At 39.3% G+C, this 12,024-nt stretch overlaps 1 protein-coding gene across 6 annotated transcripts in view; it reads right to left on the bottom strand.

Moving 5' to 3' along the window:
- Positions 1-12,024, bottom strand: part of crebbpa (CREB binding lysine acetyltransferase a) — a 41,206-nt gene that overhangs the window by 17,068 nt on the left and 12,114 nt on the right. For 2 of the 6 annotated variants that reach the window (XM_028447352.1, XM_028447766.1), the window contains exons 3-11: positions 9,131-9,310; positions 5,557-5,815; positions 4,666-4,779; positions 2,183-2,440; positions 1,279-1,378; positions 1,004-1,141; positions 523-640; positions 221-392; positions 84-146 (exon numbers count right to left, since the gene is read on the bottom strand). In XM_028447352.1, the coding sequence (XP_028303153.1) occupies positions 84-146; positions 221-392; positions 523-640; positions 1,004-1,141; positions 1,279-1,378; positions 2,183-2,440; positions 4,666-4,779; positions 5,557-5,815; positions 9,131-9,310 (1,402 nt within the window). The remainder of the gene's footprint in view (positions 1-83; positions 147-220; positions 393-522; positions 641-1,003; positions 1,142-1,278; positions 1,379-2,182; positions 2,441-4,665; positions 4,780-5,556; positions 5,816-9,130; positions 9,311-12,024) is intronic. The other 4 variants (XM_028447526.1, XM_028447437.1, XM_028447602.1 and 1 more) reach the window with 4 other exon arrangements.

The following is a 12,024-nucleotide window of genomic DNA, read 5'->3' as shown; positions in this document are numbered from 1 at the left end:
AAATCATTGGTAAAAATAAAAACAAAAAAAATTGGGTTTTTGAAAAAAATCATCAAAGCTACTTAGAAAAAGTTACAACAGACCTTGTGAAACCTGTAAGCGATTTATGATCTGATTTGGCATGTTGGGTTGAGGAACAGGTCCATCTTCATGACACAAAGGCAAAATATGAGGATCAAGACAGAAAAAAAGATAGAAATAGAGATAAACCTGCACTTACTTTGAGGTCTTGGACCCAAGGCATTAGGCTGAGGAAGAACAGCTTGCTGGTTCCCCTGAGCAGCCATTGGTGCCTGGTTGATAATCTGCTTCTGGAGCCGCGAGCGCCTCTTCTCCTCTAGTTCCTTTTGAATTTTGTATATTTTTTCAGCCAAAAAGTGATAATACTCATCCTAAAATAATAAAGAAATTGTGGTCTAGTAAATAAAAGCCGATTATATATTTAAAAAAAAATAAATTTGTGTGTGATGTTTGCTTAGCTAATGTTTGGCCCAGGTTTAGGAATCGTTACAGCTGACTTACCCGACTATTTGCTGACTCATACATGTCGCCTTCTACTTTTCTTGCGTAGGCCACCAGGTTCTCCATTCGTCTGTCTTTCAGGGCTGCTGGGTCAGGGGTGGGGAATATGGCTTGTACACTATCACAGAAAAAAAGGAACTTTAATGTCTCCACAACACAAAATATTTCACATAATGACATTAGGCTGTCATTATTGTGACATGACACCTGTCATTAGCATGTATAAAGGCATGAAGGCTGTCATTAAGTTTTGTTTGTTACCCTAACCCCACCTAACCCTAACCATAACCCAACCAGATCCCTCCACCTAACCCAAAAAATGCCAACATAGCTCCAAAGGTGTCATGACTTAGCGAACTCCACTTAATGAGAGCCTCATGCTAATGACAGCCTTATGTATAAAACTTCAAGTAAAGTGTTACCAATAATTCCAATAAACTGAAAATCTGCAACATTAGAGATGGAAAAGGTTTGTTCTTACAGTTTGTGTACGAGGTGATTGCGCAGGTCCTGAGTGACGTGCTCGTGCCAGACCTTCCTAGAGCCTGTAGCAGAGAGTGGTGCAGCTGTAGGTAGGTTGCCTATTGATCCCACAGTCGACCCATCTGACAGCAGCTGACTGTAAAGACAGTAGGAGGGCCAAACTATATCATACAACTGTACAATAAGTAAAGCAAATTCAGGCTTTCTTCAGGTTTGTTAATCATTTTCTCAATCATTTCATGTATAAAAAAATATTATATTACAGGAACTGACTTGTTAGTGTTGAGTGTATTAGGAAGAGAGTCTGAGTGCATGTTTGTCTGTTCTGCAGAGGTCACACCCATCACAGCACTTCCTAGGACCATCTGGTTACCTGTACACAAAGCAAAACATAAAGATGTAAAATTCCACTATACAAAGGCCCAAATAATATTTTAACATCATACACATGGGCTGTGTTCAAAATCGTATACCAACATACTACTTATACTTAATCTGACGTTGAAATGACTATGTAGTGCTTTCACAGATAGTATGGAAAGATTGAGTACATGAGAAATACCCGGATGTATACTATACCTGGATGTTTTTTTAAGTAGGGCACATTAGCCACACTCAACCGCCCCATAATGCATTGCGAGAGGAATGTAAAATTGTCCTTTGACTGGCTTTAAGCTAAAAATCAAACATTTGCTTTTCAAAACAAAGGCATCTCTTCTTGTCTTCCATTAGTTCTTTTTATTGCTTTTGTAAATAGGGCTCTTGTTTTGAAGTTAACCGGAAGCACAATTTGAATGAAATGCGTTTCTGTGAGTTTTCTGGATCAAATGAGCACATGATGATATTCTACTTGGTCACTTTCTCACTTAAAATGCTTTCAGAAGTTTCAAAGGTAGAGAATCAACGGAGATGTTTAGCCTCTGTGTGCTTAAGGTTTTTGTCGTAGGTTCAAAATGCATCTTGTGAAACGTCAAAGTATACTTCAATGGGAACGGTCACCATCAGGGATCCTCCTTATCATACTAGTATATTGTCGACAGCATATATTCATTGAAATGCCACACTCCCTGCTATACACTAAAAACTCAAACACAGCCATGCTCATTCTACGGACATGTACAGTTTTTTGCTAATGACCAAAGAAAGCATTTAGATTGGAGGATTGCGGTGACTTTACCAAGTGCATTCACAGGTCTCATCTGCGATGGAAGCTGTTGGGCCTGTGCGTTTGTTGCACCTGGTGTCTGACCAGGGCCTGGAGCCTGGGCCTGCCCTGTGGTCTGGCTGCTGTAGGGTAGCCCGAGTGCTGCGTATGCCCTCTGCATTGAGCTGGGGTCGATGGGGGCTGAGGTATTGATGGTTGGAGCACTGGGCTGACCGACACCGACAGAAGACATGGGGTTCTGAATGGCCGTGTTGGGGGAGCTCAGCATGGCTTTAAAGAGAAAACATTCAGGTAAGCAGCAGATAAACCCAGTTCACCACAAGCTTGTGGTAGTATTTCATTTATTTAAAAGCTAAAAGGCTAGTGTGAATAATAAACAATTCTTATTTAATTAATTCTTGGCTATTGCTAAAACACACAAAACTTAAATCCACATCCACAAGTCACACATTGGTTTATCTTCTATCAAAATACAGTATTATCAACTTCAGTGAATTCATATCTATGCAGAATATATGTAAATATATCTAACTGGGGGTTTCCACTAAATATGTCTCCGCTGTGCCAAGGCACTGATCCGGTTTTGCCCCGCTGTCCGCCGTCCGGTAATCCCCACCAGTTGCGTTTTGAGTGCCCCACGGTGCACTCCGGTTGGACGACTGTGACGTCACGAGACAGAGCAGTTCTCATGATATTTATATCATCACGTGAGAACGCAGTTAAATGTATGTGTCATAAACGCAACAATAAACAGATAAACAGGTCAGTGTTCCTAACGAAGGAGTACAAGAAGGTGGGACACTGAATTTTTTAGCAACAGCCAACAGAGAAGAGATAAAACTGGACCAGTAAAACATGAACTACATCAAAGTTGCTGCAGTTTACAGTGCAGTTACAGTATGAGCGGAAACAATATAGTGAATGTGATTTTGTTTTTACACATGACGTTTTGGTGATGTAGTTACTTGAAAGATAATCTGAAGTGTTTTATTTTGAAAAGTAACCCGATATTTTATTGTGGAATACATGCATAATTTCCTGTTTAGCTTCATTTGCTCTGTGCTGATAATTGCATCGTGCTCCGGTGTCCGCCAGAAATAGAAGCCCTGCGTATATCTGTCGGAGGGCACCGGACTACCGCAGCTAGGAAGGAGCAGACGCACCGCAGCGGACCCGGTTGAAATCAACACAGACTAAAGTGAAAACCTATCAGCTCCGGTGAAACGGCGGTGACGTAACGCAGCGGAGCCGCATCCAGTAGAAATTGGGGATAAGAAAGACTTTAACTAAAAAATCTTCTGCACAAGACAATAGCTATCCATGTTTCTCAATTGGGGTTCAACACTGTAAACAAATCTCTGGTGTTATTCCTTGCAGTGTGTCGTACACCATCCAGAAAAAGTAATCCTACCCAGTCCCTAAAAAGGATAAAAAAAAATAAAAAAAAATAAATACCTATACCTAAAAATACAAATAATTAACTAAACCAAAACAATTGAGTTCATCATGTGTGCTATTGAAGCAAAAATCTGTTTGGAGAATGGAAAACATCACTTTTCTATACTGGGAACATGAATAAAGTTACATCAACCTAACAGAGTAGCTGGTTTTGAAAATATATATATATATAAAGTATATTCACGCAAATGGGCATTTCGCTTTTGGACCCTTCAAGGTACATTGGAAATTAGAGGTGTCCCGATCTGATATTGATATCGGTCCGATATCAGCCAAAAAGTGAATTTTATCAGACTGCATTTAAAATCACCGATATAAGCTCTCCGATAAAATTTTCCGCTCCAGGACTTCTATCCATATAGTAGGTGACTGTTGTTGACTATTGTTCTCTGTTTGAGTAACATAATTTTTCTAACATTCCGCACTATAAAAAAAGTAATAAAAGTATGTATGATTTGTGCTGATATCGTATCAGTATCGGCCGATACGCAAGGCTGCAATATCAGTATCATATCGGAAGTAAAAAAGTTGTATTGGGACATCCCTAGTGGAAACCAAATATCTAAAGAGACTTTGAATTTTATTGGCTTGGCGGACTCTGTTTTGCAGGTGTCAGCCCGAGTATGTTTGAGCCTTTGGTCGGGTAACGGAAACAGTCAGCAGGCCAGCATGGAGAAACATAAAGCAATTCAAAAGCCAAATGTTTAGCAAGAGTTGTCCAGCAAACACTCGGTTTCCTCTCTTGGATTACAAACCATAAAGGATGGCAGTTCAAATCAAATGATTTTAATGTGTCAGATAAATAAAAACCTAGAAATTACCTAAAGATATTCAAACCTCTAGTTTTGCACATTATCAGACAAAGGAAAAAAATTCTGCATTGACCGAAGGAGGAAACCCTAATCTACAAGATGTCCTTCTCCGCAGGCGCAGTCCATGAAGGTGAATCAAACATTCTTTTAGTTTCCATCTGTCATTTGGATGAGTTGCATGACAATAATAGTAGGAGTAGATCAATGACTGTTAGTTTCACTTACGCTGCTGGGTGCGTTTGTCACTGGCATTCTTTAGCGGTAGACAGACAGGACAGTCGTGTCGTGTGCAATTTTTCCAATGGGAAATTATCTGTCTGGACGAAGCACAGTGAGCCACTGTGAAAAGACAAGGAAATAAGAGAGTGAGGGTTAAATAATGGATGCCAAGAGGACCGTATACTATAACAATTAGCTCTCATTTTTTTAAAATATTTTTTGTGTGCAAAAAAGTTATTGTAGATTTTTAACATTTAACTCATTCAGTGCCAGCCATTTTCAGAATTTCTACCCCCTCAGTGCCAGCCGTTTTAGAGCATTTTGACTGATTTTCAAAGACCCACAAAATATTTTGTACTATGACAATCTGAAATCTGACACCAGATTCTGAAAGATTAAAGTCTCCACTTTCATCAGAAAAAACAATTTGTTTGTTGCGTTTTTTTTTTCTTCTGTAATCAGCAGTTGAATAGAGCAAGTTTTACACAAATCGCCAGTTTCAGAGCAAAAAGCTGAGAAAACAGGCTTTTTCTAAAAAAACAGAGAAGCCTTATATTCACAGTACAACTCCGTTGCAGTATATCCTAGCAACTTCCGTGAAAAAAACGCAATTGACGTAATATTACGTCACTGGCACTGAGCATTTGGATTTGAAATGACGTAATATTACGTCAATGGCACTGAGTGACTTAAGAATAAATTATTGTCTTTAATATATTTTAAAAAATATTTATTTTCAAAGTTTTTTTTTTATTTTATTTTGTAAGCGAGACAGCTTTAAATTTATGCATTGAAGTCCTGGCTTTTTTCAGGGGTTTAAATGCTCTCCCTGATCATGTGTGGGATTTCTCTGGCACTGTTAAATTTTTGTGTTTATTTGGTGATATTTGAACTCACCCTGGCAGGACTTCCCAGCCTGGCAATGGGTCATGTGATTTAGAACGTTCTTCATGGTGCGGCAGTGAGGCAAGGCGCAGGCCCTCACTTCCCCATTGGCCTGCTCCCGTCGCTGGCACTTGTGTGCGTGAAGCAGCAGCACCAGTTGCTGCTGGATCAGCTTGCGCTTCTCTGGATCGGCCGTGGGGCCTGCCGGAGCCACTGCTACACCTCCTCCGCTAGCAAGAGGAATAATTGTGGCCTGCTGCTGAGGCTGCTGCTGGGAGAGCAAAAAAAAAAGCAGAGGGACAAACAGCAGTTAGTTGAAGATACCGCTGAAAAAAAACTATTATTGTATTGTTCAACCACGAGACGAATGCATATCGTAACTAATACTTTAGGTTCCAAAGCGACCTTTATTTAGCAAGGATACATCTTTTTATCGCCAAAAAAGGATACTCATCTTACAATTTGATTCAAGTATCATGACAACTATATCTGATTTCACAACGCTCAACAATAACATTATCTATTGTCTATATTTAATACACACTAGTGCAGTGCTCGGAGCTGTAATTCCTCTAACTCAGAATAAAAATTAAACTGACTTTGTAAACACTTCCTAATGCAAAATTAACACTCGAGCACGCACACACTACAAACGTTGCTCACCGAGGACACCTGCTGGTCAATATTTACGGGGTGTTATTTTAGGATATTAGACCCACTTAAGTTGTTTTTAAAAGCCCTTTGTACAATCACTCCTGTAGATTCTACACAGCTTTCAACTTATCCTGAGTCACCATTCCTACCTGTCAACATTGAGCTGTTCTGCAAAATTGCATTTAAGACAATTTTATGAAATAATTAACGGTATTGCAGTCCAAACAAAACTGACATTGCACAGCTTTGAACAAAGCAGCAGCCATGTTGAAAGTCTCAGGTCAATCTAAGGCTGATCCGCAGAGATATTTGAGGAACACACACACAGACAAACACACAGATGGGCCTGGTGGTAGAGGGGGTTGTCTTCTAAGCAAGAGGTTGGGGGTTCAATCCCAGTCTATACCTGTCTGTGTCAAAGTGCCTTGCAGCGCCTTGCATGGAAACTCAGTCCCATTGGTGTGTGAATGGGTGAATGAGTTGATATTGAAAAGTGCTTTTAGATTACTTCAGTGTGGGGATAAAGCCATACAAATCAAGTCCATTTACTGAGTGCCCTGCCTGTACAATATGTCTGTGTGCTCATACACAGCGCATCCAATGGGTTTTTTCTCCGCCAAATCACACCATTAGTTAGTCAGGCTAATGTTAGCACAACAGACACACACCGAAGAATTATTAAGCGCTCAAACAGAGCAGATGTATGCTCCGCTAACACTCCCTCTCAGTGCCTCTGTGTTAGGGGCTGCCTGTCAGAGGTCCATCTGTCCTCTGTAAAACTCAATCAGTTCTGAGTGTTTAAGCACAGAGATGTTTGAGGAAACACTACATGTATTTTGTGACAAACTGTCGTTCAGCAGCAGAGCAATAAGGCCCACTTTCTTAAAAGGACAGCGTCCTGAATGTGGTTCAGCAACACTTCAGAATGTAATCACATTTCAGCCTTAATGAAGGAAAAAGTCAAAAGTGGCACAAAATGTTGATATTGTGCTGCTAGTGACTGATAAAATGTTGTTTGTGGCATTTTTCCTCTATGACCCATTATTGTTTTTCTCGTAAAACTATATTGAAAAAAATAAAATAAATGGAGTTCATATGGCCTATCGCAATTTTGAGGAAAAATATTGAGATAAGAATATTGGTCCATATCACCCAGGCCTAATGTAACCAAAGCAGCAACATTTTAGCTTGTAAAGGATATTATTGTCCAAACTGTGGGAAATGAGGGGTTCAAAAGACTGATTAAAATAGGATTTAATTAACGTGAATGTGATACCTCAAAAACAAATGGAAATCACTAGACTGATCTGCAGCCTTGTTATGAAGCAAGTGTTGCTAATAGAGATGTCCAGATACAACTTTTTCATTTACAATATGATACCGATATTGCAGTTTTGAGTATCGGCCGATACGGATATTGGTCCGATATGGGCATCATACTTTCTTCCTCTCTCTTTTCTTTAATAAAAAATAACGCTTACTTATTTTGTAGTGTGGAATGTTAGAAAAGGCTTGATCTAGTGATGTTACTCAAACAGAGAACAATAGTCAGCAACAACAGGTATGAGAAAAACTGACCCATTTATTATTAACCAATTGGTTAAATAATTTTTTAACCTTCAACATAATATTATATAATATAAATCTGGAAATTTGAATCCAATATTTTATATTCCTTTTCAGGCTAATATCGGACCGATATCGGATCGGGACACCCATTGTTACTAATGCTACACCACTTTTGTTAAACAAAGTAAAAAGACTGTGTGACTAAAGGAACATGTCAGTCTTTTTGTTTGATTTGTACTTGGAACCAGTTTGATAAATTGCTGACAATTTTCAAAAAAAATTTAAAAATTACCCTGACTTAAATAATTTTTCATCCATTGTTTTCCATTTAGGGTAATGATTTTAAGTAGGTGAATTGGTTTGTTTTATTGGTAAACATGAAGACAGTCATCAACATCCCCCGCCAGATTGGTTGTCATTAGAACCCACAACCTATTCCTATATGTCCTAAATCTAAGAACTTAGATGTATACATAAAATATAATCATAGCAGAATATAAAATTACTAACCATCTGAAGCGGTTTGTAAGAAAAGCTGTCCCCTTTGACGATACCTCGAACAGAGTACTTATTTGCTACAGTATAGCAATAACCTAAAACGGACATGTCTCGTTGTTTGGTCACAATCACTGACCATTACACATAAATGGTCAACACCTCAGACCATTGCAAGAGACCATTACATTCAAAACATACCTATTTACTAAAGCTTACACCGTATTACTGCGATAATTAAAGCGGACAAGCATCCCCTCAGAAAGTGATCGTGAGATCACTACTTGCGCCCAGTACAAGACGCAACCTTGTCTGCAGTGGAAGCATTTGTGCATTGAGGATGGCCGCATGACGTTTAATATTAACATTAACATTAAGCTAACCACTAGGAACAAGTGTATCATAGTGTATCATGTTTTTTGCTTGCAGTCTGTGCTTTCTCCTCGCCCTCCGCTCTCTTTTCTGTTTCAGGTGTCTTGATGCTGGAGCTGGCAGTTCCTGGTCGATTGTTCATGGCTCAACTAGTATGGGACACTGTTGGTCTATCCCTCCATCCTGTTCTGATCATCCTTCTGTTCACTAAACTCCAACCAGTTGAGACAGATGACTGCCACCTCTGAACCTGGTTCTGCCGGAGATTTCTTCCCGTTATAAAAACAAAATAAGGGATTTTTTTCTTCCCGCTGTCGCTAAATGCTTGTTCATGTGGATCTTGTAGGGTTCTGTCTTTCTTATTATGACATTTATATTGTTAAGCGCTTTGAGATGACTTTGTTGTATTCTGCGCTATATGAATAAAGTTGAGTTGAGAAGAAATCCATGTTCCAAAGATATGAGTAATATTTCAGGCTCAATCAAATATGCTTACCATATTTGGCACGCTAGTAACAGTGGCACCTTTGAGCTCATTGGGAAAGGCTGAAAGGCTGTTGCCAAGGGTGGCCTTGTTCTGGAGCTTCTGCTGTGAGTTAAGTTGTTGGCCGGGTCCAGCAGCACTTTGACTGTAAGGCTGAGACCAAAATGGACTTCCATTGCTTCCCAGGCCCATCTGGAAACATGGAAAAATGCAAGCATTTACCATTATTAGTGGATTAGGATATGCGCATTTATGGATGTGAAAAAGGCCACTTAATTGAAATCTCTTTTTATTTAAAAAAAATATATTAATCATAGTTTTTCCAAACATGATTTTGTTTTGGACGCTTAAATTAATTCACTTAAAGCTAGGGTAGGCAATTTTCTCCAGGTGTACTTTAAGTTTTTGGTTGAAACTTTCTTTATGTCCTGATAGAAAGTAAGATCTTATGTGCTCTGAAAAAGGAATGAAGGAAATCTGTCAACTTTAGCAGCTGTAGAACTGTAAAAATTTCGACCAATGGGAAAAAACGTCTCCCTGGTCGATCTCGATCCCTCGCATGCACGAGCTCACGCTGAAAGCGCGTCACCGCTGACAGAGTTAAAACAGAGTTTTTGGTCACATTTTTTAACATATATAATGGTAAATTTGATTGTTTACTTGCTGGTGAATGAGACAATGAAGTTTCTACACAATGCAAGCGATGAGCTGAACTCCTCTACTGCAGCAGTTGTGCGCAGGCATGTGAGTGAGACGGAGCACAAAAGGGAGGGGGAGCCATCAGAGAGGCTACATTCAAAATTATGCTAGTTTTTGAAAATCACCAACCCTACCTGTAACACACAATTGTTTGATAAAAACTAAGGGTGTAAGAAAAAATTGATCTGGCAATACATCGCAATATTTTGATAAAACATACTGGGCACTTTGACAGATGTATGTATTTCCTTCTTTTTGTTTAAGAATTTAAGAACTAAACAGAATCAGAATCTGTTGTAGAAGCAAAAGTTACATTTTTTTGAGAAATAGAATATGTAATAGAGGGTGGGGCTGAACGATTTTGGAAAATAATCTAATTGAATATTGCGATTTCGATTTAATATGCAATTATTTTTTTCAAGGGTCTCTTGTCATGTATTTTCTAATGATCATAAGCAATAAATCAATCTGTTTCATAATAAACAATTTCAGATTTATTTAAACTTTAAATAATTATAAAATATAAACTTTAAAGCACAGATTACAACAATAAAGCAAACAAATCTGTAGCTTTACCTCTTCAACATTAGGGATGGGTATCGTTAACGATTTATCGATACCCTTATCGTTACCTAACCTTTTTTTTTTTTTTTAAATCAATGGAAAAACATAAAAACAACAAAAACAAAAATTTTACATCTGTTTATTTTTTTTTTAAAACATTTTTAACAATATAAAAAAAACACTACAAATGTATAACTAAAACACAAAATACAGTATAAATAACTTTATATTAACAAAATACTAAAAACACTAAACCAACTATCTAAACAACACAAATGTTCAAATCAAGCATATATCAAACATAACTTGAAAAATTGTGCAAAAGGTGAATAAGTGAGCTGCGCCTCTGTTGGCTGCTGCTGCTGTACTGGCTCGTGACAACAAGGCTATGTTGATTTACCTACGTTTTGCCATATTAACTCGCAACGTTTTAGCTCTAAGATAATATGAGTGCAAGTCACTAGTCAAACTAAACGTTGCCGGCAGCCGAGGGACGGTAGCGGCCGATGTGCAGGGAAACCTATGCAGCCTAGGACTGCTACGTCGAGACAACCCAGCGGCCCACGAAGCAGCGAATTTGCCTGTCAGCATTTGCCGCCACTGGAGCAGACGAAGGCGGCGCGACAGACGGCAGAAGCGTGGCTGCCGTGGAGGACTATCGGCTAGGCTAAAGGCATGGAGAACCCCGCAGGGCGCACACACACACAAAACTCAACTGCTTCTGCTGCTCTGGTTCTGCAGCGGCACACACTTTTCTGACTCAAAATCACAATAGCCACTTAAATAGCCATATCTTTCACTGTAATGTGCAGTTTTTGGCTGAAAACAATATCAAGAGTGTGTGGATAGCACCTACAGACATGCCTACTCATGAAGCGAGGCGAACAAGCGAGCACTGTCTACAGTAGCCCCTCCCATCAGTCAGCTCCGCATGCTTGTCTGAGGCTTAACGTGACCGAATGAGATGTAAAAAAAAAAAAACAGCAGCCTTTGCGATTAGAAAAATCACGTTTTATGATATCGCGAATGCAATTAATCGTTCAGCCTTAGTGTGTTGCAGCATTAAACTGCTACGTAATGTCTGTAGCATCACATAAGAATGCTTGTCATGTTTACAGTTTAATGCAGAAGGAGTGGCTAGTAAAAAAAAAGCTCATTTATTAAAGAAACTCACCTACATGTGCGTGCCGAGCACGTACGTGAATAGTGTGACGGCAGCAATGGGTTCGGCCTGTATTTTAACGGCTTTTTTGGTCGACTAATCACTAGGAATGTGCGATATTTTATCGTTTATGATTTATCGTCAAAAACATTACCACCAGTAAGAATATGTTATCCCACGATACAAACAATAAATTCCCATGTCGGAAATTAGCAAGGGCCACGGGCCATTTGTCCCTCAATTTAGCCAAGAATGCCACCAAAAAAACGTGTTCCACAGGACAAAACTGCCCGTTTGTTGACAACAACTTATTATTCTCTGGAGCAGAACGCTGTTTACGGAAGCTCTGCCGTGCACCGCCACTGCCTCCTTCACACACCGCCGTCTGTGTGTGTGAGGTGCTCGTCTCAGCTATCTGAAGCTACCGTGCTGCGATACAACAAGGACCGCTACTTGGTTAAAACCAGACAACCATCCAACA

The sequence above is a fragment of the Gouania willdenowi genome, chromosome 1 (assembly GCF_900634775.1).
Source record: "Gouania willdenowi chromosome 1, fGouWil2.1, whole genome shotgun sequence".
NCBI classification, from domain to species: Eukaryota; Metazoa; Chordata; class Actinopteri; order Blenniiformes; family Gobiesocidae; genus Gouania; species Gouania willdenowi.
This window is presented reverse-complemented; position numbering and strand designations above follow the sequence as displayed.